Source organism: Leguminivora glycinivorella, chromosome 3 (genome assembly GCF_023078275.1).
Source record: "Leguminivora glycinivorella isolate SPB_JAAS2020 chromosome 3, LegGlyc_1.1, whole genome shotgun sequence".
Classification (NCBI taxonomy): Eukaryota; Metazoa; Arthropoda; class Insecta; order Lepidoptera; family Tortricidae; genus Leguminivora; species Leguminivora glycinivorella.
Window position 1 is genome coordinate 2070034 of NC_062973.1, and position 25680 is coordinate 2095713.

Here is a 25680-nt window from a genome sequence, read left to right on the forward strand (position 1 = left end):
ATAAAACAATCATTTATTTCTGAAAATTCCAACAAAGGTTTGTTACAACTGACAAACTAAACTAACACAGGTTTGTTAGTTACATCTAAACTACTTAACCCATATATGTTCATAGGGTCGTTTACGACAATTACGACCCACTGCTGAAAACACGCTACTACTCATTAAAATAAGTAAAAGAATAAGGTTGTCACCTCAAAAAATAGGGGAAAAAATATATGTGTTGGGCACATATAGGTTAAACTATAATAAATTATAAATTTGGCCTCTGGATGTCATATTGACACTATCCCAGTGCCTCCAGAAAGCACAGGCAGGAGATTCCAACACTATTTAGGCGCGAACTATTGGAACAGTCTCGCACGCGACGCATCAGGGAGGCAGTTCTTTTTCGTATGTATTCAGAATAGCACCGATATGTATTCAGAATTTTTTTACCATCATCATGATTCTGGCCGTTAATCACCTACTGCTGAGCATAGGCACATCTAGGACACTGGTGATCAAATATATCAAAGAGGCGTGTTCCTATCACACCGTGTAGGCGAACGCGTACAATGCTTGTATGAGTGAGATATGACAGGTCGACTGTTCGCGTTTTTTAAAGGCGGTAACTGTGAGGTAACCGAGAGGGGGTGGGCGGGACTTTCAACGGGGAGCGGGAGTGGCCATACTATACGATATGATCTGTTGCTTAAACAGTACTCTTGTAAATAATATTGCTATATTTGTCATGCTTTCTAAATTTATTTTTCTCACTGCACCCACATTCGCGAATTTCTGTTTGGCCCTATGGTTGACTGGTAGAGAATGCCTTAAGGCATTAAGTCCGCCATATGTACTTTTTTTTTCAATTGTGCAATAAAGTTTAAATAAATAAATAAATACACTTTATTATACTGTGGCATAAGCCTCCTTTCGTGTAAGCCACTTAATTATCCCTGTCCTAGGCTCATTACATCATTATAAATTGTTTATACAAATAACCTATAGCAACCTATAGGAAGCGCTGGTGGCCTAGCGGTAAGAGCGTGCGACTTTCAATCAGGTCGCGGGTTCGAACCCTGGCTCGTACCAATGAGTTTTTCGGAACTTATGTGCGAGAAAGATGCTGTGGCCAATGATGATGGAGTAATCATTTGTTTTACAAGGGGGCAAATTTGTTTAACCGCACATGGGGGCAAAGTTGATCAGGAATACGCTGTTACAATTATTCGGTTTCCTTATGTTACACAGTGTATAGCCATTAGTCGGCGTTATCATAACGTTACAGGAAAACGAATTATTTCCATTTCAACAATCGCGAGCTCAGTACGTATTGCTTATCATAAAATAATTAGTTTTAATTAATAAAAATGTACACTGCGCACATTTTCGTCATTGCTTTAGCTGTTTTGGTAAGTTTTTATTTATTTTATACTACAATATTTGTTTACTATAGTCACATCATTAGTCACAATTTTGTGTTCCTTTCAACTCCTTAATTGATAAGAGTGATACTGATAGTTGAGACTAGCAGTTTCACGTCTTCTGCTTATCCCTTTTGGCAATACAGGCGTGAGTTTATATATGTATTGACTATAGGATATGGGTTAAATTGTGGCGTAGAGGCTGGCCACCTGTCACTGCAATGTCACAATTTCGATTTCTTTCAACCCCTTAATTGCCAAAAGTGGCACTAAAACTTGAGCAGTTTCATGTGCTCTGCCTACCCCTTTATGGGATACAGGCGTGATTGTATGTATGTATGCATATATTTAAAAAAAGGCTGGGTTACAAGACGCTGTGTTTTGCCGTTTAAGACGCTGTTTTAAAATTTAAATTTGTCTCACAGATCTCTAGAGTTGTCTCCGAAGATGTCATTCCAACCAAAATCAATGGACAATCGTAAGTAACTAAGTATAATTTAGTATAGGTATAGTACTGTCTCGCTTACACATCGAAGAAAGGGTATATGATATAAAAGCAACCTGATTATAACTTGAATGTGTCAGCTTTTGATATAGTCAGGTCATATCGAAAAATATGAATTTTTGTGTCAAAAAAAAATCATTTAAAACAGAAAACCTTTTTCCCAGCAATGAAACATGACAATAAAAAAATTGTGATATTAAAAAGGAATTTGTTTCCAGATTGTCAATGCCGACTGATGATTTATGCACAAAAGCCGGGTATGTATAAAATTATGTTTTTATTTTGTAAAAGTACAAAAAATGATAAGTGAGCGTTTCTTTCTTTTAAGTTTAGTGAATTTTAGGTCAGTTCTACTCAGAATCACGAATGTGATAATTTACATTAAAATTATCACATTTAAAAAAAGTGGATAAAAGAAAAGAAACGCTCAATTAGGCCAGTCACCTGCTCAGCACAGAAAGGTGACGCGTAACTAGAAAACGCCACGGAGAATAAAATTATATTCATTGTATGGAGAAAGTGAACCACGCATCCAAACGGTTACTTACTAGAACCAAAATATATTATTAAATAGCTTTTGGCCGCGGATTCGCTCGCGTTAGAAAGAGACAAAAAGTAGCCTATAACGCGAAGCGAAGTCGCGGAAAAAAGCTTAGTATCTTATATTTTCTTGCAGGTTTGTTAAGGTACCGACCCCTATACCCACTACAGCCAATGACTCCAAACTCGAACCGACAACTGAACCTACCGTCGCTCCCATATCAGGACCATCCACGTAAGTTAAACATTTTACACATACAAATGGGGCTTAGGGCTAGTTGCACCAACCGTCAAACGTCTACCTATTCACGACGTCAGCCGCTTTAGCTGGAGACCCGGGTTCGATTCCCGGCTTCGCCACCAGTGGGCTTAATCACTTTTTCTTTAGTGTATGGTATCTACTTCAGTTTATAAAGTACCTTAATGTTAAGGTAGGTTTCTTTTTGCTCAGTGTTATCTAGCAGAAATTTTCACCAGCCGCCACTGATAGACAGTACGGATTCCTTCCGGCTATTTTTCTTCTAATATAATATGGCATCTTTTTTATTTTATTTATTTATTTAAACACCACAAATTACATATAATATTTTAAAAAGCATCGCTAAACCATCGAGGTTTGTCTCGATACTGTATTCCGCAGCATAAAATCTTGTTTCATAATTATCAATCATACGACCGCTCTGGCCTAGTCGATAGTGACCCGGTTTGGTCCTGCCGATGGTCCTGGGTTCGAATCCCGGTTAGGGCACTTATTTGTATGATGAACATAGATATACATACATACATACATACAATCACGCCTGTATCCCATAAAGGGGTAGGCAGAACACATGAAACTACTAAAGCTTCAGTGCCACTCTTGGCAAATAAGGGGTTGAAAGAAAACGAAACTGTGAACATAGATATTTGTTCCCGAATCATGGATGTTTCCTAAGAAAGAAAGAAAGAAATTTATAAATGAATTCATTCATCATTTCATTTCTCCATGCACTTTTGCAGCTAATAGTACAAGCTTTGCTTAGTTTGCGGCTAGGTTGATCTGTGTACAAGGTGTCCCCCAATATTCATTTATTTATTAGTATCCTCTTAAAAGTCAATTAATATCTGTGTTTCAGAGGCAAAAAGATGTCCACAGCTGACATCGTGTTGACAGTAATCGGGGTTATCGCTGGCGTGATCCTTTTGGGCTTCTTAGGACAATACTTCTATAAGAAACAGAAAACTCAATAATATTGTAAATATTCTACCTGGTGCAAAGGTTGACCATCGCTATACAACGTGGTAATGCGGCAATTCTGACGGCCCAGCCACGACATTGGTCTAAACGCGACAGCGGTGAGCGGCAGCCATACGTGCGAATGAAAAGTCCCATCGTTGTGTCTCGCTCCAATGTATGGCTGCCGCTCACCGCTGTCGCGCTTAGACCAATGTCGTGGCTGGGCCGTGATGGGCACCTTTGCACCCGGGAGGTATAAATTTCTCACCACACCAACTGGTATTCGAAAACAGATAGCAAAATTTCATTTTATCCATAAGAGTGCAAAGTAATTTCATACAAATTTTAACTTCATGTCTTATGCTGGCTGGTAGAATTTACCTATAAATGATGATTTTGAATAATAAATATTGAATAAATCGATGGACTTGATTTAGTTTGATGTTTTATAGTCAGTATTTTGTTCGTGTTGGTGTGATGAAAAAATGTATGTTTCACTCAGTGGCAAAGTTTGTTTAACTTTTGTGCCTTGAAACCCTCGCAACGCTCAAGATTCCAGTTTTTGAAACACTTACTACGTTCGCGATTCAATATTGGAATCTTTCACTAGGGTATCAATATTGGCACGTGCGGTTAAACAACAACTTTGTCCCGTTATAAACAATTATTTTGTATTTTATAATTTTTAAATGGCTTATTATTTTTTATGTGGAACTTAGGCTTATTTTAACGATTAAATGTATTTAATAAAAAGCTTTCTCTTCAATAAATGTCATTTATTCTTATTCAATAAATATAAACCGTCATCTAAATCCACTTTACGGGCTTCTCCATAGAAATAGGATGTCAAAGAAGAACTGTCAATGATCAAAAGTTGAGACTAAACAGTGCTAAACAGTAACGATTTGAAGTGGCATTTGACTGCTAGTACTAAGTTCGGAAATATAATCTAAAGCGAAACATATTTATATATTTTAGGAATGAATTGAAAAAAAAAACATGCGTACTGCGGGCCGATTTTTGAGTCTCACGCGTTCGAATTCAGAAAATTGTCACTGAAAATAATAAGCAAGTCACCGTTTTCAACCGGTATTTTAGTGACAAAACCTCGTATGCGAGATTCAAAAATTGCCCTCCTGAACGCATTTCCACAGCACAGGATTCGTCATACCTAAGTGAATGTGTTTAGTAAAACGTCCCACTTTGTCGGTTACCATTATAAAGGCGAGAATTACTTGTATCTTTATATGAATAAACTGACAAAGCGGCTTTATAGCAATCGACGAAGTGGGACGTTTTCAAATGCACACTCACTCATAATATTATTATGATATTACAGAGTCCACCTGAGTAATTCCCAAAAAGTTTGTACCTACATTTGGATCACGTCTTCGATTTTGGTAAAAATTGGTAGGCTGATAAAGTCCATGATGCTGAACAAGATCCACCAGGTTCCCCAAAATGTCCCATGAAGTTAAGTATGAAACTTTCCTTTTTTGTTACCGAAAATGTATAGAACTCTGGTAACAAAAAAGGATGTTACTCAGCATCATGGACTCTGTCAGCCTACCAATTTTTATTAAAATCGAAGACGTGATCCAAACTTTTTGGGAATATCTGACCTAGTTTCGTCAGACATATATTATGACATACTCTATGCTCTGCCAAACTACATAAATTGCAAAATCGTAGCACAAGTCCGTTAAAATACCATTCTAATGATACCAACTATAGTAATGCCAACCTCTCGATAGATGGCGTTGCTGGTCATCATAAACAACTTACGATTATTTTAGAACCTGAAGTTAAATAAGTATAGGCCCTGTAACAAAAGTATATGACGATATTTGCTAGGTACTAACTTTATCCAAATTTAGAGCGGCAAACCAGGCGCTTATTTATTATTATTATTTAGTAATGCACAGGCAGCTTATAGCTGATATCTGCACATCAATGTCCTGCACTTGTGTTTTGTCCACTTAAGAATCTGTGTTGTTCAAATCTGTTTTTAAATGTTCACTGTTGGTGCTCCTATTACGTTTCGGGCAAACTGTTCCACACTCTTACTACGCGGTCTTTTGCCGACGCCTTATATTATTACCAGGGGCGGCTCACTCCGCGTTTCTTCCGTACATTTCAACGGTCGCGAGTTCGCGGCCCATAAAGTTTGACAACCTTCACGCTGCGCAATAGAACATAATGTCGCACGCAGTCCGTTGACAGATTGTTGAGAGTGAGCCTTCTATACTTGTACTTTTATACATTCTGTGTTATTACTAAGTATATCTACGCTCAGGACTGTATTAGCCTTCATACATACACGAACTCACATCTGTATGACCAAAGAGGTAGGCAGGGCACACAAAACTGCCCATGATTCAACGTCACTCTTGGCAACTAGAGGTTGAACGAAAACGAAATTATATAACTATTGCAGTGAGTTGCTAGGTTGGTACAATACAGTCTGTAAAACTAATACGGGCGATAAATTAACCAGGCCTAGAATTTATTTGTATGTCTTTCCCATCACGGAACAATCAAATGGTATTCCGGACCTTTGGGAGGCGTGCGCGGGGCCGAAGCCAACGCGTAGAGGCCCTTTCGACACTTTAATGAAATGTAAGGGGTACACCGATCGGATGTTGCCCTTGCCCGTATCATGGGACACACGCAGAAGCAACACCCACCCGCCAGGGTGTAAGGACTATTTGAGAGTTAATGAAATCTAAAATGAACTGGTCTATTTTGATGAAAGTGATGGACTAAATACTGGGCTATGGATAAAAAACCGGACGCCTGCCTAATAAAACGGTATCCAATTTTATTTCCGGCAGACGGTGACTCGTCCCCACAAGATGGGCCCCCACAAAAAGCGACATCCAAGATGGCTCAAGGGCAACACCCGGTGTGAGAACTCAAGGGTGTCGAGAGGTGTACACCGCTTTCTGCCCAGTGGCTGTTAAGCCACTGTACCAACTCGCGTCTTATGCAAATTTTCACTTCCACCCTTGGGGCATGTAGCCCTAACGACTCCACTCTGGACGGCCAGCCAAGGCAAGCCAAAGGTAGAGAGTACTGTCCCACTCACCCGCCTTAGTGCGTTTTCACATTATCCGATCCGATATCGGATGTCGGACCGATATCCCATACATTACAGGCGCCATCTTGGATTTTTTCTATTGAAATCCTTCCGACATCCGATATCGGATCGGATAATGTGAAAACGGCCTTACGGGTAACAGAACTCCCCAGGAGCACTCGGGTACGTGGGGTCGCTGTTCCCCAACAGCTCGCCACAAGCTGCCCTGCGTTGACTGATTGCACTGGTAAAACCAATGAGCGATGGGGTCGTCACATCCCTACGCCAATTATTTGTATTATCATTAATTAAGAGCTGTTTAAAGTGTTTAAATATCTTGCAAATTAAAATATATACGACGTTAGTCACTGATAAAAAATAACCGAAAAATTTTCCTGCATAGGTACCTATGTAATTATAGTTATTATATTTTAACTGACCAACTTAGATTAAGTAGGTATGAGGTGTAGGTACACACACACATACGGACCACCTACGAAGAACAGGTATGTAGGTTGCATCAGCTAACCTTGGCCTACAATAAAATATAATAATTAATTGTGCATTTCCAATAAACTTGTAATACAAAAGCATATGTAATCCGTTATACCTGTAACTTGATATTATATTCATTTAATTAAAATTCTATTTTCCATTTTCTATGTCAAGGTCAATCTTACACATGACTACACATGAAGAAAGAACTTACATAGTATATAAGGGAAACCGTTGTTCTTCAATAAAGGATTCTACACTGGACAGTCACGTCTTTCACTACTCTCCCGTAACGCCTCCAACGCTGTACACTTCATGGCGACCCTGCCAGTCGGGCTACTCGAGCACTAGCCATCTGCTCGAGGCAGCCTCACAATAGTTTTAGGTATATAGGTCTCACAATAGTTATATATTATAAGTAGTAACTAAGTGAGATATAGGTAACTGTTATATTTATAACATTTAAGTGACTAGCATATCTATACAAGGAAAATGAAACCATTAAAACCGTCATATTATCCAAAAACCCAATACCTAATTAAAATACTGCAATAATTAAAACGAGTTACAGGAAAATTCATATTGTAAACGGGACATAATCGCGTATAAGTTAGTTTTTAACAAACCTCCGACATTTCAAGGACGGCGTTGTCCCCGTGGTCTCGGACCAGATTCGCTCGACGTTTTATTTTACTTGCTTGCGGCCCCTACCGAACTAAGATTAAGACGCTACAGGATTGACAATGCTAAAATGGAAAGATTTTCAATTTGGGAAGTTTAGTTAAATATATTAGTGTTATTAAATAGATTTATCGAAAAAAATTGTCCGTTCAGAACAACTCAATTAAAAGATATTGCGAAAAAATCTTTAAAATCTAGGTTCCGCTCTCGATTGTTTCCTCCTTTAAAACTTAATCAATAGTAAATAAATTTGAGAATCTGAATAACAATGAAATAATTTGTGTCGGACAGTTTAGTTTTTTTGGCTAATTGTTACCAATTTTGAATACTACACCTTTTTTGCGCTATTATCAATAAGGCCGTTTTGGAAAATTTTGATGGGCTTCTAGCGTCTTTAAAAATAAAAATATCAAAAAAATCAAAACGGTCCGACACAGATAAAAATAATCTGTGTTGAAAAAATCATTGCTCTATCTTCAAAAACCAGGGAGGAAATAGTCGAGAGCGTTTGTATGGAGAATTGACTCCTCCTGTATCGTTTTAAGGGTTTCCCCAAACTTATCGACACGGAATTGGCTCTAGCCGATCAAAAATCACTCGTTAGTATTGAAGACACGCACGCACGCAGTCTCGTTTACGATATAAAATACTAGCTTTTGCCCGCGACTTCGCTCGCGTTAGAAAGAGTCAGAAATTAGCCTATGCCACTCTCCATCCCTTCAACTATCTCCACTTAAAAAAATCACGTCAATTTGTCGCTCCGTTTTGCCCTGAAAGACGGACAAACAAACAGCCACACACACTTTCCCATTTATAATATTGACATTTATGACAGTCTTAACTTTCTTTAGAGACACCTTTCTCATATTAAAAGTACATCATTTGCATTAATTATAAAAGAATATTCAAAATGTTTTCCGTGATGGTTTTCCAAGATGCAATAATATATGTCTTATTTGTTGCTTATTTAATTTCCTGCTACAATTGCATTAAATGCATGCATAATTATAATGTGTATAAAGATTTTGTATATTACTATACTACATCTTATAAAACAAAATTTAATTCACCGCCTACAATCATCGCTGCTTTGCCCAAAGGTTGACTGGTAGAGAATGGCTCTAAAACGTCCGATTTTTTTTTGCCGAGCACTCTATATTATACATGTATCTAATAGACAAGACTTTTAAGATATCAATACGGCTAAAGTAAAGGCGCGAGACTTTGTCATTTTTGACAATTTACAAAATCTGGGACTACAAAAAAAAATTGAGTCATAGAATCTGGTCACATAATTTCTCGCGAATCGGTTGAGAAATGCGACCTGGGGGGTTACCATGACGTGCTAAAGCCGTTCAGTTTAGGTTGAGAGAGAGGGACGGAGCTATGTAACTGCTATAGCTGTGTCCCTTTCTCTCAACCTAAACTAAACGGCTTTAGCACGTCATGGTAACCCCCCTGGTAGAGTGAGACATCTGGACATACTAAAGCAAATTGCTTGAGCTAAAACGTAGCCCTTGCTTCGCTGCGGTCAATAATAAGAGCGTGCGCAGACAGAGAGCGGTCTGCGTTCTGTCAGAGTTCCGCGTTCTGGTGACCGTTGACCGCTCAAGAGTTCCAACGCACACAGGCGGCGTTCAAATTCTCGCGTTCTAGTTTCGTTTGTGTCTTTGTACATGCAACATGTCACTGAATAGTTCGTTTTCCTATGAAAAATTATTGCTCAAAAATTCCACCTGTTAAATTCTCCTTACAGATGAACAGCGATTCGATATTTCTATTCGCATGTCGATGAATAGTTTCATTAATTGAGAAAAAATAAAGGCTGGCTGTAATTTTAGGGCATTGTAATTATTTATTAAGGATAAAATAAACATAACAGCATTTCGTCGTGTACTATCCGTAGATTCGACCTCAGAAATCCTTCCTTTTCCTAACCAATTCATTTTTTTTCTGTGTTTGCAACCTCAGACATCCCCGCGTTCCGGCGTTCTCTGTCTCCGCGGGAAAAGAACGCTAGAACGCGGCGTTCCACTTTGACCGCCGCGGGCAGACTGCCCGATGTGTGTGTTGTTGCTACAGATTCGGTACATTCTAAAGAACGCAGAACTCTGAACGCGGAACGCAGAACTCCAGACCGCTCTCTGTCTGCGCACGCTCTAAGGTAGTACATTGTGCAACAAGGGGACGAAGTTGAATATTACTAACGAGAGTTAGTTAAATCGCGACGACTTGCCGGAGCGATTTAAAGACTCTAGTTTGTAATATTCATACTCCCCGAGTTACGCACAATGTTTTTCATCACACTCGCAATATAAAAAATATGTAAATAGATGTAAAAAAAATTATTAAGGTACTAGAAATTTCATTATTCCCTTGGGAGAACGATTTTTCTATAACTCACGCTCCACCTGCGTGCAATTAGTTTGCGGGTGTGGTGAAAAATATTAAAGTATGATTACTAAGCACAATGCTAGTTAACAAAAAAACAAGGTCTGGTCCTTGAGGAAGGTTAAGGAAAATGATTTGTTAAAATTTGATTACCTAAGCACAGTATAATAAAGAGTACTATCGTACAGTATGGCCACTCCCGCTCCCCGCTGAAAGTGCCGCCCAACCCCTGCCGCCTTTTTTGGTAACTGTCAGGTAACTGAGAGCAGTTACCGCCTGTCAAAAACGCGAACAATCGACCTGTCATATCTCACTCATACAAGCATAGTACACGTTCACCTACACGAGCTTAGAATGTGTGCTAGGAACGCGCCTCTTTCATATATTTGATCGCCAGTGCCCGAGGTGTGACCTACGTACGTAAGTATGTAGATTTTGTTTGAAATATGACGATATTTGCTAATCAAGTCGGCAAAGTCACGCGTTGAGGGCTATAATAGAAAACGTTGTTTTCTTTCAACCCCTTAGTTTGTTAAGGGTGGCACTGAAGCTTCAGCAGTTTCATGTGCCCTGTTACCCCGTTTGAGAACACATGCATTAATGTATGTATGTATGTATGTATGTATATGTAAATATATTTACAATGTGCTAACACGCATTTATGAAGTATGAGTAATAAAAGCAGTAACATTTAATTTTAAACCGAATTTTATCTAATTTAGCGGAAACCGCGTAGGTTTTCCCTTTGGTGCTGTGGCCGCGGTGTCAATTCGAACATACATTATAAAATATCGAAACGATATCATTTGGTTATTATTGAAAAATATACGAAGAGGGTATTAAGCAGGATCTAAAGAACCTAACGTCTTTGTCAACTTGTCATCTGTTGACAGCGCCATCTATGATTACTTTTACATACTAGTCCGAATCCTAGATGGCTTACCTCAAGGATCGCATGTTCCCAGTCGATATAGGTCATTAAAGAGTTATGTAAGTTCCCAATACCGCCGATAGATGGCGGTATTATCAATAGTAATAACGTCATGCTAATCCCTTAAAACTGTATAACTAGAATAAGTACATTCACTTTTAATATAGACCTGAACCAAGCAGCATCGTTTTCTCTCCGATACCTGCCCAAGACCCTCGACCCCCAGACACGTGGCAACAGTCTTCCACCATCCTGTACACTCTCATGAAGCATGCCTTAATACTGAAGGAGACAGGTACTTTACTTGATCTTCAAATAAGTACGACAGCTCATAGCTCACTAGTTTGCGCTGGGACCAGTGCCTAAGCGGGACGGGAGGAGCGGGATAACAAAATGGTACAATATCGACGTTAGATGTAAGTTCAAATTGACCGTTTTACACGGTAGGTCACAGAGCATGTTTTCAGTTTCAGTCAATTGACCATTTGAATTTCAGCCGTTCCTGGCATTGGTTTAGTTTCAAGTTCACGGGCGAATAATAAGTTTAATTATACAATTAGGTTTTTAATTATAGTAAAAATGAAGACGTGGGCGGTTGTGTCTACAGTGTTTTATTTTGGAGCGGTTTATGTAAGTTTTTTTTTTAAATTATTATCTGTCGGTGCATGATAACATTTGTGAACAAAGTTTTGGACAACATTTTGCAATATTTATGCACAATCTTATATAAGTTATGTTTAGTAGAGCATAGTTGATACACACATTTTTTTATTTTTTTATTTAACGAGGAAATGCTTTTGAGAGACATATTTTTGCTGGCATTTTTGAACTGCGCTTTTAATATCCTGGACGTAGGTAGTGGTAGGTACCTATCTTTTAATAATTGATAAGGGTCAACCAATATGAATCCTAGGCCACTGTAGAACCCTTTCACAACAAAAGTCAGACTTCTATAGCAAATAAAGCACGGTGTAAATACGACATGGTTCTAGAGTGGCCTAGGATTATAATGGGTTGACTGTACCAGTGAAGAGATATACGTTTCATTTGCTCAAAATACATACTAGTACACAGAATATTATTTAAGCGATGATTATTATACATTTACAAGAAAATACATTGGTTTTTTACTGTGTTTACTAAATTTCAGCTATAAATAAACATAAAGTTATTATTTTAGGGATGACATACCTTTACAGGAAAACACACAGTTTACCGTGAATTGAAGCTACAAATAAACAATAACTTCAAGTTGTTGCATCTGTACTGAAAAACGTCGTACGATACACACAAAGAAACACTTGTTTCGAACTTCCTCTTTCCGCACTTGTATCGATTATCGACATTTGATGTACTTACTTTAAAATTTGAAAAACACAGCTACTTAGGTAGTCTAAATATAAACGTACCTACACTAAAGTTATCAAGCCGATAAAGTTCGTTTGTCCCATTTCGTATTTGTGTGACAGAAAGGGACAAACGAACTTTATCGGATTGATAACTTTAGTGAACGTTTATGAAGAAGGGTACATCTCTAAACAGTCATTTATAGTTTTTTTTCATTATGTTACAGATTCATGCAGCTCCAGAAGATGACAAAGTTTTTAACGTAACAATGACTATGGTGAAAGTCGGGTAAGCAAATTATTAATGGTGCTAACACTGGCTGATATAAATGTTATATAACATTGTAAGACAAGGACAGACTGGACAGAGTAATGGCGTCGCGAAGTCCCTGTCACATAATGTTATATTCACAGAATTAGATTTAGATAGAAGAAACGAGTTCATTTATTTGTATGGCGGCCGAGCGTGTCAGATTTTGTACTGAAGTTGTTACTTGCCTGTGATTTTAAATATGTCTCAGGCCCTTGAGTGTTGATAAGTTTTATGTTGTTGCAATTAAATATCATGTAACGAGGCATTTTTAATGTTTTTGTTGACTTCAACTCACAAAAATTGACGCCCGAAAGCTGCAAGCTGCGATTAAAGACGGACAACTCAGTGGATTTCACTGAGTTCATTTGACACGCTAAGTAGATACGTTTGCTTGATCTATGGTTTATATGACATCTGTGGTTATATTATAATTATACCATTAATAACAAGCAGTGTGGGAGCTTAAGGAGGAGAACAGTCTTTTAATCACAGAACGTAGGGTATTAAGAGGATACGGTAGCGAAAATGCTAAAATGGAAAGGAGCCCCCCTTTCAACTTGGGAATTTTAGTTAAATATACAAGTGTTATTAACTAGATTTATCGAAAAAAAATTGTCCATTAAGAACAACTCAGTCAAAAGATATTTCAAAAAAAATCTTTAAAATCCGCTCTCGACTCTTTCCTCATTCAAAACTTAATCAATCGGAATGAAATTTGAGAATCTGAATAACAATGAAATAGTCTATGTCGGACCGTTTAGCTTTTTTGGTTAATTGTTACCAATCTTGAGTATCACACCTTTTTTTTGCGCAACAATGAAAAAGGCCGTTTTTGTAAATTTTTGATTGGCTCTAGAATCTTTAAAAGGCAGAATATCAAAAAAATCAAAACGGTCCGACACAGATAAAAATAATAACAATCTGTGTTGAAAAAAACATTGCTCTATCTTCAAAAACCAGGGAGGAAACAGTCGAGAGCGTTTGTATGGAGAATTGACCCATACCGTATCGTCTTAATAACAGGCAGTGTGGGAGCTTAACACGTTCGCGGACACGTATGCTATAGCATACACGTAGTCTTTTGTTTCCTTTGGCCTATGACAGATGACGTCACTAGCCGTCTAAGGAGGAGAACAGTCTTTTAATCACAGAACGTAGGGTATTAAGTGCTAGTTCAGAGCTTCAGACACAGTGGAAACCGCGCGGATCAACCGCGCGGATTTAATAGCATAGTACTGGAACGTTCACACTAGAACCGCGCGGTGTAGTGTGAACGCCTGAATGGTCTAGTACTATGCTATTAAAATAAGATCCGCGTGGTTTCCGCTGTGTCTGAACTAGCACTAGGGAAGATTCTGGGATCCGTAAAAGGGACGATGACAGTTAGAGAATCCACAAAAATCCCAAAATTGAAAAATTAGTAGCCGAACCAAATATAATAGGTGAAACCAAGGCTCATCGTCTCCTTTGGCTAGGTCACCTTGAGAGAATGGGGGAAGATCAGGCAGTCAAAAGGGCCTACTTGGGGAGATCGATTGGACGCCGTCCTGCTGGTCACCCAAAATATCGTTGGGCGGATAGAGTGGAGGTAGACCTCCGTGTGCTCGGCGTCGGCGAAAGCTGGCGCGATACCGCTCAAGACCGAGCAAAGTGGTGCTGGCGTGCTCTTGTGTTGGAGGCCAAAACTCATTTTAGGTTATCACGCCAGCTAAGTAAGTACGTCTTAAGTGTGGGAGTACCATTAGGATCTATCTTGTAATTTAGAATGCGTATTATATTAGAAATATTATGCCAAAGACAACAAAATAAAGAAGGAATGTGGGAGTTTATTGAGCTAAGTACTTGGGGTCAGCGCAGCATGTCTTTTTCTTCCATACCTCTCTCAATGCAAAAAACTTTAAAACAATAATTTTCCCTTTGATACTTAAATTAAATTGATCTGATACTTACACATAAGGCAGTAATTTTTTCACTTGTGAATTCTTGTAGACGTTAATCATTGGTTGCAGACGTTTCAACTTCCATAATCAATAAAAGGCTTCTTGTGAAATAAATTACGAACTTTATACCCCAAAATAACCGCTTGATTGTAATGTTTATTTTATTTAACACTTTTTACAGGGTAATAAACATGGATGTGAACGCCATTTGCAGAGCTGCAGGGTAAGTTTTTTTTAATAAATGAAAAGGCTAAACTACGTACAATATGACTGGAAAATACCAACTATAAGGGCCAGGACAGACGGACCGCAACCCAGTTCAATTGTATGGAACAGTGACGGCGCTGGCAACTTTCCTTTACTTAAAATAAAATATTTCATATAGTGAATGAAATAATGCACCAGATAATTCAGAAGAAAAATTATGGACAGTAGTTATTTTTAAACAGTATTTATATATAATAAGTCAAAGAGAAAAATATAAAGTAAACGAGTTGACCGTGACGTCAGTCCTCACAATTTAATATTAACAATTAGTTTTGACAGTTCTTAAAACGAAGCTAATTTGACTAGAAGGCAAGTAGCCTTTAGCTAACGCGCAAGTAATATTTGTTCTTCTGTTTTAGTTGCCAAACACAAATAGGTTTCCCGGTCAATATAAATTAATGTAATGGACTTATTTTACACAAAACTGTGTATTGTCTAGTATTATTTTTTCAGGATACCTAACTTATTAACTTTGATATCCTTAGTCGGTATATATTGGTTGTATTTCAATAACAGGAAGGAAGTGGATGTCACGGTTATAATTAACATCAGTAATAAAACCATGTTCCATGGTTAAAGAATTCGGTTGAAAGATATTTTACCTACTCTTAATATAGGAGTTGCTTTCATGTTACTAGTAAAAGGAGGAATTCTTTTTAGCATGGTGACAGAAATTTCCAAAAATGTTTCTTTGGGAACTCGTTGAACAGAAACTATTAAAATGTTTAAAATTACCACGTTTGAAATTGTTATATAGTTATAGCTAAAACTATTTGGGTCTTTCGATCACAACTCGCAGTAAACGTGCTTGAAGCCCAGATTTAATGTAAAAAAAACTTTAATTTTATTCAATAAATTTGTTATAGATACATAACTCCAGATGAACTTGCGGCATACATAACCACAGAAGAAAGCGCGACGAAAAAAAGTAAAAGTGTTACAACAGTAGAAGATACTACTACTGTTGAACCCGGGACGTCAACTACAAGAGAAACTACTACCGGTCCATCGGCGAGCGTCAAAACTGCAACTGACAAGTCAACGACGGTTGCTAGCACAACAGATTCTGTAGCAGAAACTGTTACCCCGATTATTAGTACAACAAAATCTTCAGCAGAAACTGTCACCATTCCACCCGCGCACGTAACCAATGCGAGTGACGATCCAACAGTTGGTAGTACAATAGACTATACAACAGAAACTGCTACACCAGATTATTCAACAGAAACTAGTACAGGTACAGGTCGTGGTATTGGTAGAGGTTATTCAAGAAAAACTGGTACAACAAATTATGCAACAGAAACTGGTACAACAGAAACTAGTACCACAGAAACTGGTACAACAGAAACTGGTACAACAGAAACTAGTATCACAGAAACTGGTACAACAGAAACTGGTACAACAGAAACTGGTATAACAGAAACGGGTACAACAGAAACTGGTACAACAGAAACTGGTACAACAGGAACTGGCACAACAGAAACTAGTACAACAGAAACGGGTACAACTGAAACTGGTACAGCAGAAACTGGTACAACAGAAACGGGTACAACAGAAACTGGTACAACAGAAACTACTACCCCGATTATTAGTACCACAGATCCTTCATCAGAAACTATTAGCCCGATGTTTAGGAAAATAGGTTATTCCGCAGAAACTGCTGTTACTACGATTACTACTACAGAAGATTCTTCAACAGAAACTACTACCAGTTCACTCGCGAGCGTAATAAATACGGGTGTCAAGTCAAAGAGGATTACTAGTACAACAGATTCTGCAGTGAAAACTACAACGGACATACCAGAGACAACACCCGAAACATCAACCACAGGCAAATTAAGTACCACGGAGAAGACATCCGACACAACGGAACATGAAATTGTTACTACAGATACTATATCACGTAAGAAAATAATGTCGGACACAAGCGTGTATTCCACTACAGAACCTGACTCAACTACAGAAACGGAACCCGACTTAATTACAACAGAACATAGTGAAGCATCATCTACTGGCAAACTTGGGTAAGTCTGAGTTTCGCAACATAAGTTAGAAGCTGTTTAACTTGTTTATCCTTATGTAGGTCTGGAAAGGACATTTCAAGTAAAATAGAAGCGCTAATTGACTTTCGTTAGGCGGACGATATCGCCATACCCGCTAATAACATCAAAAAGTGTCAAAGCCGGTAAACGGATAGTCTGTGTCTTCATATTTTAAAGGTTAGTTTAGTTAGATCCACTTTTTAGACATTATTCGATTGAGGTGGAACTTCATTTAATGTAAGTTATGTAACAATCATGGGATTATCGCGCTGATCTGGATCAAAAATTCAAATCTTAATTTATCAATATGTTTGTTTACACTTTTTTATTGTGGAACGTACCACATTACAATTCGCGTCCAAGAGCGTTACCAATTCCGCCAATCAAATGTCCATCAAGTCAAGTCAAATGGTCTAGGACTGCCAATTTAACCATTGCAACCGGCAATCCAAAGATGTGAGTTCGAGTCCCATGTTGGCCAGAGTCGATCACTGTTAATTTTTTCACTGCGATTGATGTCTGAACTTATATTTTGTGGACTAAAAATGATTATCTTGATTTATTTGTAGCTCATAGAAATTAATTTAAGAGTCGGCTCAAAGCTTGAACAGAACTGCCCCTTAGCCTGAAGTATTCTTTTAAATATTAACGCCGTGTCTTGCGTGGGCGACGGTCGCGCGACCGTCGCCGTCGAGTCTCATCGCATCGTCTACTTCCATATCGACAAGGTTTGATTTCGTATGCGTCGCATCGCCGTCGTGCGACCGTCGCCCACGCAAGCCACGGCGTAAGTTGTGATGTAAGTAGTCAGTCAAGAGCATATCATGTTATTTCAGTCAGGCTCAGTACAAGAACTACGAACGCTGACCGTGCTAGTACGAAAACTGCGAACCTTTTCGAGAAAATACGTCGAAAAACCATTATGTACTATAACATCTGTACTTAGTCGTTAGTAGTTTAAAAATGTGATTTTTCTCATTTAAATGTTCGTCTTTTGCAGAACCGGCAATGGGTCGCGGCCAGATTACAGAATCTACATATATCTGTTGCTGTCTCTCCTGTTAGCCGGGATTATCATCTGGATCAGCTATATGATATACACTAGGCATCAAGCCAATAGTTACGGTAAGTATTTGGTAACTTTTTTACCCATCAACATAAGGGAATCACCCTTATATTTGAGTCATCATCCTCCTTGCGTTTGTTTGAAAGCTGAGTTAGTCGGGCTCGGAAGTGTTCTTAGATATGTTTCATGAAAATCGGTCCACTATGTCGGGGTTTTTTTTTTAAATTTTGATTTTGTTGTTAGGTTATGTCGACTGCAAAGCAATTCGTGATAGATTGATTGACATTTTTGGTAATAGCGAAAGTTTCGGATGCCATTCAACCCAACGAGCCAAATGGTAGGTGTTTTTTTCCGAACAAGTTTTTTTTTTTTTAGGCAACAAACAGTCATACAAACAAAGTTGCCACCAATCTGTTATTTGCTCAGAATGGCACTGAAACTTGAGCAGTTTCATGTCCCCTGCGTCTCTCTTTTAGTAATACAGGCGTAATTTTATGTAAGTAAGAGAATTTGTTAAGGTTACTACCGACTGACCGAGTGGCCTAAAACCTTAAGGCAGTAGCGTAGGGATAGAGGCCAGCGTAGCTTTATATGACGTTTATTGTCGTATTGTCTGTATATAGTACTTAAGATAAAAATTTACATACTTGATGTTTTGTTTTTCAGTGCTACCACCGCCTGCTGCAGAGGCCACACCACTCAACCAAATTACAAGCGCGGCGTAGAAGCGACGGATTTCAACAACTGTAATACAAACGCCTGTTTAAGATATTTAATGAAAACATTAGGTTTTAAAATATTTTGGCCCCAGGCCATTAATTGTTGAAGCTACATGATGATCGAAATGGTGCTGTTACACGGACAAGGTAATTAATTGCCAACAATTCACATACAATTGCCGCGTTTGTTCAATCCGCACCAACTATGGAGCAAACGCGGCAATGGTATATTGAATAGCGCCTAAACGCTAGACGTGGCTAGACTCTGTGGCACTACTACAGAAGAGCGAAGATCTAGCTACGGTACGTGTAAGCAATTGTAATACCGTGATATAGTTTATAGAGGTATTGGTACGGGGGTCAGAATACACTTACTTCTTACCCTAAGTACCTTTAGTGCAACCTGTCAAAAATGTGACATACGGTTAGCCTAACTTCGTATGGGATTTTGAAGAGTACGCCAAGGAGGCTCCTTAGGAGCACTTATCTATTATGTAACTCGAAAAAAAAACTTACGAGTCCGAGTGAAAACACTCTAGTCTCTGTTTGACCAACTTGACTATACAGAGTGGGGCCTGTAACAAAGGCGAAGAATTGAACTCTAGGCTATTCTCCTTATCATATCAACATTTGTTCGGCGACTTTTAAAAATAACTTGTATTTTGATTTTTATCACCCTTGAAAGTTTTTTCTAAGAGGTAATGTATTGCGAATTCTGTTAAGTCTAAAGTGTGACAGACAACGTCAATGACAACAATAATGGCGTACATTGAAGCTAATATTTATTTTGTATGAAAAATTAAAAATTTTAAGACTTCATAATTTTTAAAAGTCACTGAACAAATGTTGATCAGCATAAGGAGAATAGCCTACAGTTCAATTCTTCGCCTTTGTTACAGGCCCCACTCTGTATAGACAAAATCTCGTTCATTGAAAATTGTAAGGAACGACGGTACTTCAAAAATGAAATCGATATCATTTACTTATTTGAAGTTGTTTTCAGTGAGCCGTCAAATTTAGCATCCGTGCCGAAGTTTGAAGAACACAGTATTTTTTTCTTGAAAACATCCTTTTTATAAATAGGTGTATTAATATGTTTTAGTTATATATATATAGATTTGTAGATAGCGAAGCAACAAATTAATTATAGGTATAAGTTATTTAAATATCACAAAGGAATTTATCCTTATATATTTATATAAACAAATTAAAACGAAATCCTCAAGCTAACGAATTGAACGGAAATCGGTTTCGATAATATTTAATGAACATAATGATTAGATATGCTCATTATAGTTATCACAATTTTTACCATGTTAGGCCCAGTACACTTTATAACGTACATACACTAGAATCAATGTACAACAATGTTGAAATTATAAACAGTAATGTTTTGTAAGCTTTTAGGGCTAAATTTAAATTTTTAAAACACTGAGGGCCGCTAGCCAAGGGCACAATCTTTTTATAGCGTATCGATTACAGTTATCTCTATCGCAACTTGCGTATTGTTCACCAAGAAGCATTAATTATTGTACCTGTATAGATAAAGGGAGGAGATCGGACATGCGAGGCGATTGGTATCGTATGGGTGTTTAAAAAAAAATCCCGAATATCGAATTCCACCAAATCTGTCTTCATAAGTTCATACGCCTCGCCTGACGCAAGTTCTTAGAGACCATCTCCACTCAGGCGACGCATGTCCTGAGACGCGGAACGGACGTCAGCGCCACGCCGCCCGAATGTAATTTAAAAAACGTCTCCTCAGTACATTTTTTATAGGAAGGACGCGCAAGGGACGCGCAAGGGACGTCGCTTGTCGCTTGACGCGTCGCCTGGGGGCGCGTTTTACGTCCTTCCTATACAAAATGTACTGAGGAGACGTTTTTTAAATTAGGTACATTCAGGTGGCGTGGCGCTGACGTCCGTTCCGCGTCTCAGGACGTGCGTCGCTTATGTGAATAATAAAACATCGTTAAAATGGGAAGTTCCCTAAACGATATCCATATCACGTGTTTCATGATTACACCATTTATATAAATACAAACATTAACAATTACCTACTTATACAGTTTTTGTAGGAATTTGATATGGGTAAATACGGGGAAAAATAAGCTTATTTGTTATTAGGGAAACTACAAACCGTTAGGTGCATAGGATAAATGTTTCATTGGTAAAGTGATATTAAAACTAAGAGTTTTATATATAAACTAAAATTGTATTCGTTTTAGAGTTTTGATCTTGTTTTTTGACAACTTGGTAGAAAGTAAATGATATAAATTATTTTAGTTTCACGTTGGTACTTTATTGAAATTATAATTTTTCATTAATTAAATACTTTTTTTATAACCAATCCAATTACAGTTTAATATAGCACCTTCTGTTAAAATTAATTTTGAAATAGTTTTCTTTTTTCAAATCATTTTTCACGTATAAATATTTATGATTTGGTAATTATTATTCAAAATCCGTACTATTATTTGTAATTTAAAAGGTAGTGCACACATCTTTAAAATCACATTTGGTTAAGGAATAAATACTATCCCCTTTATTCAGAAACTTACTCTTAGTTATCAAGCCGAAAAAGTTTGTTTGTCCTTTTCTATCACACCAATACGTCGGAAAGGAACAACCGAACTTTATCGGCTTGATAACTTTAGAGCACGTTTATGAATAAGGGGGCTTATTTCTATTCTAATTTGACTTATTTTTGTGTATTCTGATTTCTGTTGCAGTGTGCGTGCAATTTATGTTCACCGTTTCAACGTTACTATATTGTTTTTTTTTTCTTTTATGAATCTATGAGTAAATACTCAGATATTATAGCAATAATTTATTTATCAGATATTTTTGGTACCTATATTTTGTGGACATTGCAAGCATGTTATATGAGATGTATAATTTGAACCATGTAAATATAATTTATATTTGTTTTTTATATTTATGATGTGTCGGTTGTGTCAACTGGTTATTATTTTTGTTTAATAAATGTTTTTTGTAGTGCCAAGGTAGTTGTTACAGTATTTCTATATTAAAGGAAAAAAAATCCAGAGCTTTAAACCAATTGAGCTAAGGAAGCCTCTCCAGACTCTTGAAAATATTTTCATTGTTTTCTTTATTTGTCCCGGTTCAACGACTTTGGTGTGCCACAAAGCGACATCTACCGACAGACAACTAAACCTTTTAAAGGCCCTGGAGGATTTTTCCTTTGATATAAAAATGTAATACCACTATCAGACGTTTTTAATTGTTAAAAATTGAGAAAATATGTTTATGTTGTCGATGTCGTTAAAAATAAAAATGCGTTATTTGTAAGTGAGCATTTAAACTGTTGACTGTCATTAGTTATAATGGTACTGTATTACAATAAGATATTAATAGAATACACTTTTTTTATACTGCGTGTATTTCTTATTTCATCCCCGAAGCACTAGTTAAGCGTTGGTGCGACTTTCCATCCAGAGGTCGCGGGTTGAAATCAATTAGTTTTTCAGAAGCTAGGATATGTCAAATGTTGCAACCTAAATTTGAGCCATTTCTCGGTTTCCGATTGAGCTGAAATTTAGCATGTATGACTGTATGTATAAATCGGATGACAATGTAATACTATTATGACATAGAGCTGGTCTGATTATGGAGCTGGAAGTTGGCTATAGGAACTCCGTAATTAAAAGAAAAATCTAATCTAGAAGATAAATCTAATTGATTATGTATATTATTATCTGTTATCGTCGCTATCAAGTAACGTATTTTGAAACTTTAAAAACTTATAGCAGCAGGCGTCCATAGATTACGGTGACCGCTTTCCATCAGGCGGGCCGTATACGTGTTTGCCACCGACGTGGTATAAAAAAATTAACCGTAGAACAACTCAAAGTTGTTAACTACGCTCGTGCCGATATTGATACCTGAGCAAGCGAGAGATTCCAATATTTAAGCGAGCGTAGCGAGTGGTTCTGAATGTGGAATACAAATTAGCCACCGAGCGAAACATAACACTTTTCACCATACCAACACGAGGAAAATATTATTTGTAAAACATGAAGTTAAGGCAAATTCATCAATTTATTTTAACATTAATAATTTCAAATAAAATAAAAAATAAAATAAGGGCGCTGTACGGTGCAACTGTCAACATCAGCTGAGTGTTATTTTTGAGTTTAAAAATAAAATTGATGCTTGTGCAAACTAAAAACATATTTAAATCATAATGTGAATCAGGACTTTACTGAAAAACATGAAGTGCGAAGTGATAATACGTTGATTATGCTAAATTGAAGCAAAAACAATAATGACATTTAGTGACTGTGTTTTCGTAGAAACCATAGAGGAATAAGTAAGGGAAGAGTTGTAACTCCATACATCAGTAAATGCGAGTTATTTGTAGTGACATCTATCGTCATTCACTCGTCAATCACGCGCCAACTAGCGTAAATTATCAGTACTGCTACTCGACACTAGGTGCCGACAGTGTTGCGTGTGCCAAAAATGTAATATTAAAACAGTTTACACCTTATATTATAAGCTGAAGTAATTGAAAGCAAACTACTGATTAATACTATTGTAATATTAGCTAAAAATTGTTGAGCAATAGACTTTTTGTTCGTCGTGACATCTATTGGCAAGTAGCAGTACTGATAATTTACGCTAGTTGGCGCGTGATTGACGAGTGAATGACGATAGATGTCACTACAAATAACTCGCATTTACTGATGTATGGAGTTACAACTCTTCCCTTACTTATTCCTCTATGGTAGAAACATACTGTTTGTGCACTGTGTACGAATAACATTCCAAAATTCTGAGTGAAAAGTGACTTTTATGTGTTTAAAATAAACAAGAAGAAGGCCAAGAGTTACAAAACAATTATTAAAATCAGAACTTGCGATTTTTTATGTATTATAAAACTACCACCCAAAAGTCCATATTAACAGCGCCATCTCTCGTCGAGTAGAAGTACCAATTTAGTTATACTAAAATTCCGACAGAGGCGCCACTATATTCATTAATCGATTTTCTCACTACTCGTCAAGAGAGGGCAGTATAATACATAGAATTTTGAACTCGAACAAAACAAACATGGAAAAAATAACAGCATTAATCGAAAACCTACAGAAAAAACTCGACGACCAGACAAAAGAAATAAGGGAAATGAAAGATAGCATACCAAAAACAATAAACGACAACATCGATATAAAATTTGAAAATTTGGAGAAGAATAAATACAACACTCTAGAAAAAACTCTGGAAAGCCAAGGGCACCGTATTCAACAGCTTGAACGTATATCCAGGAGAAGAAATCTGGTATTCTTTGGAATAGAGGAGAACGAAAAAAGTTACGAGGAATTACAGGATAAATTAATAACAATCATAAACGACAATATGCAAATAATCATTAAAGAAGACAGTATAGAATACTTGAAACGATTAGGAAAGCCACAGGAAGGAAAAGTTCGGCCTGTAACTGTCACATTTAGCTCCATGATAAATAAAATTAAACTCCTGAAAAATAAAAAAGCTCTAACAACAACACCATACTATATCAAGGAAGATTTCCCTCCGGACGTGCTAGAAGAGAGAAAAAAACTGAGTAAACAATTGAAGGAAGAACGAGAAAAGGGAAGAACGGCGTTTATAAAATATAATAAATTAATAATACTACCAGAAAACAACCAAACAAATAGCCAGAAGAACAACAATAATCATAGAAATCAAAATAAAAGAAATCTTTCAGAATCACCAGAGTACAGAGTAGACGCGTCTCATAACACACACCGAGCTCCTGCAATTAAGTTCCAAAAAACACGGAACTCTACTATGGACAGTTACGTAAAAAGACACATCAACCATACGCCCCACACCTCTGATGACTCTACCACTGATACGAACGCCATGCCACTCCCATCTGCACCATGACTTCAAGCTGAGGCCCCTCCACAACGTTCCCCAAGCCGGCCGGTCACCGTGGGGACGAACGACCAAAACCCTCCATATCAACAAATACATATATGTACATACAACGCAAGATCCTTACTCTCAAATGAACGATTACTCGATTTTAAATTAGCAATTTCAAGAATAAAATACGATATCATTGGCCTATCAGAGATAAGACGAACGGGTTACAGTATTGAAGAAGACTACGAACATGTTTTTTGCTCCTATGGCGAGACCAAAGGCCAATATGGAGTCGGATTTCTAGTTAAAAAGAAATATAAACGTAATATAGAGAGCTTCACAGCAATTTCAGAACGAATATGTATTCTAAACATGAAATTCGACAACACAACTCTGTCTATAATTCAAGTCCACGCACCTACCATAGACTCGAACGACCAGGAAATTGAAAACTTCTACAACCAACTTGAACAAGCCCTCAAACAAAGCTATACATTTCAAATAGTAGTCGGAGATTTTAACGCACGCATTGGCCAACGTGTTCCTGGAGAAGAAAGAATAATAGGCGAAAATTGCTTCGGAAAGAGAGACAAACGTGGGGAAACTCTACTACAATTTTGCTGGCAAAACAACTTATTCGTAACAAATAGTCTATTTAAGAAAAAAATCAAAAACATGTGGACATGGAAGTCCCCAAAAAATAAGAAGAGTCAAATTGATTATATACTCACCAATCATAAAGGAAATTTCACGAATATAGAGATATTAAATAGATTATCATTTCCCAGCGACCACCGGATGGTAAGAAGTACTATTAAACTCTCAAACTTAAAGAAAAGTAGAGT

The 25680-nt window shown here is 37.4% G+C and overlaps 3 protein-coding genes across 3 annotated transcripts; all 3 read left to right on the forward strand.

Annotated features, from left to right (window-relative positions):
• The first annotated feature begins 1297 nt into the window (after window positions 1–1297).
• On the forward strand, window positions 1298–3822 carry LOC125224922. Its single transcript, XM_048128442.1, has 5 exons — window positions 1298–1397; window positions 1835–1887; window positions 2133–2171; window positions 2591–2689; window positions 3570–3822. The coding sequence occupies exons 1-5, from the start codon at window positions 1356–1358 to the stop codon at window positions 3682–3684; spliced, it is 348 nt and encodes a 115-aa protein (XP_047984399.1). The 5' UTR covers window positions 1298–1355; the 3' UTR covers window positions 3685–3822.
• A 7928-nt stretch (window positions 3823–11750) lies between these two features.
• LOC125224921 (mucin-5AC-like) lies at window positions 11751–19622 on the forward strand. Its single transcript, XM_048128441.1, has 6 exons — window positions 11751–11877; window positions 12821–12882; window positions 15028–15069; window positions 15980–17137; window positions 18156–18280; window positions 18888–19622. The coding sequence occupies exons 1-6, from the start codon at window positions 11827–11829 to the stop codon at window positions 18944–18946; spliced, it is 1497 nt and encodes a 498-aa protein (XP_047984398.1). The 5' UTR covers window positions 11751–11826; the 3' UTR covers window positions 18947–19622.
• Window positions 19623–24016: 4394 nt separating this feature from the next.
• Window positions 24017–24853, forward strand: LOC125242780 (proline--tRNA ligase-like). The gene has a single exon (XM_048151719.1). It carries the CDS (start codon window positions 24017–24019, stop codon window positions 24851–24853), a length of 837 nt encoding a protein of 278 aa, XP_048007676.1.
• Window positions 24854–25680: the final 827 nt, after the last annotated feature.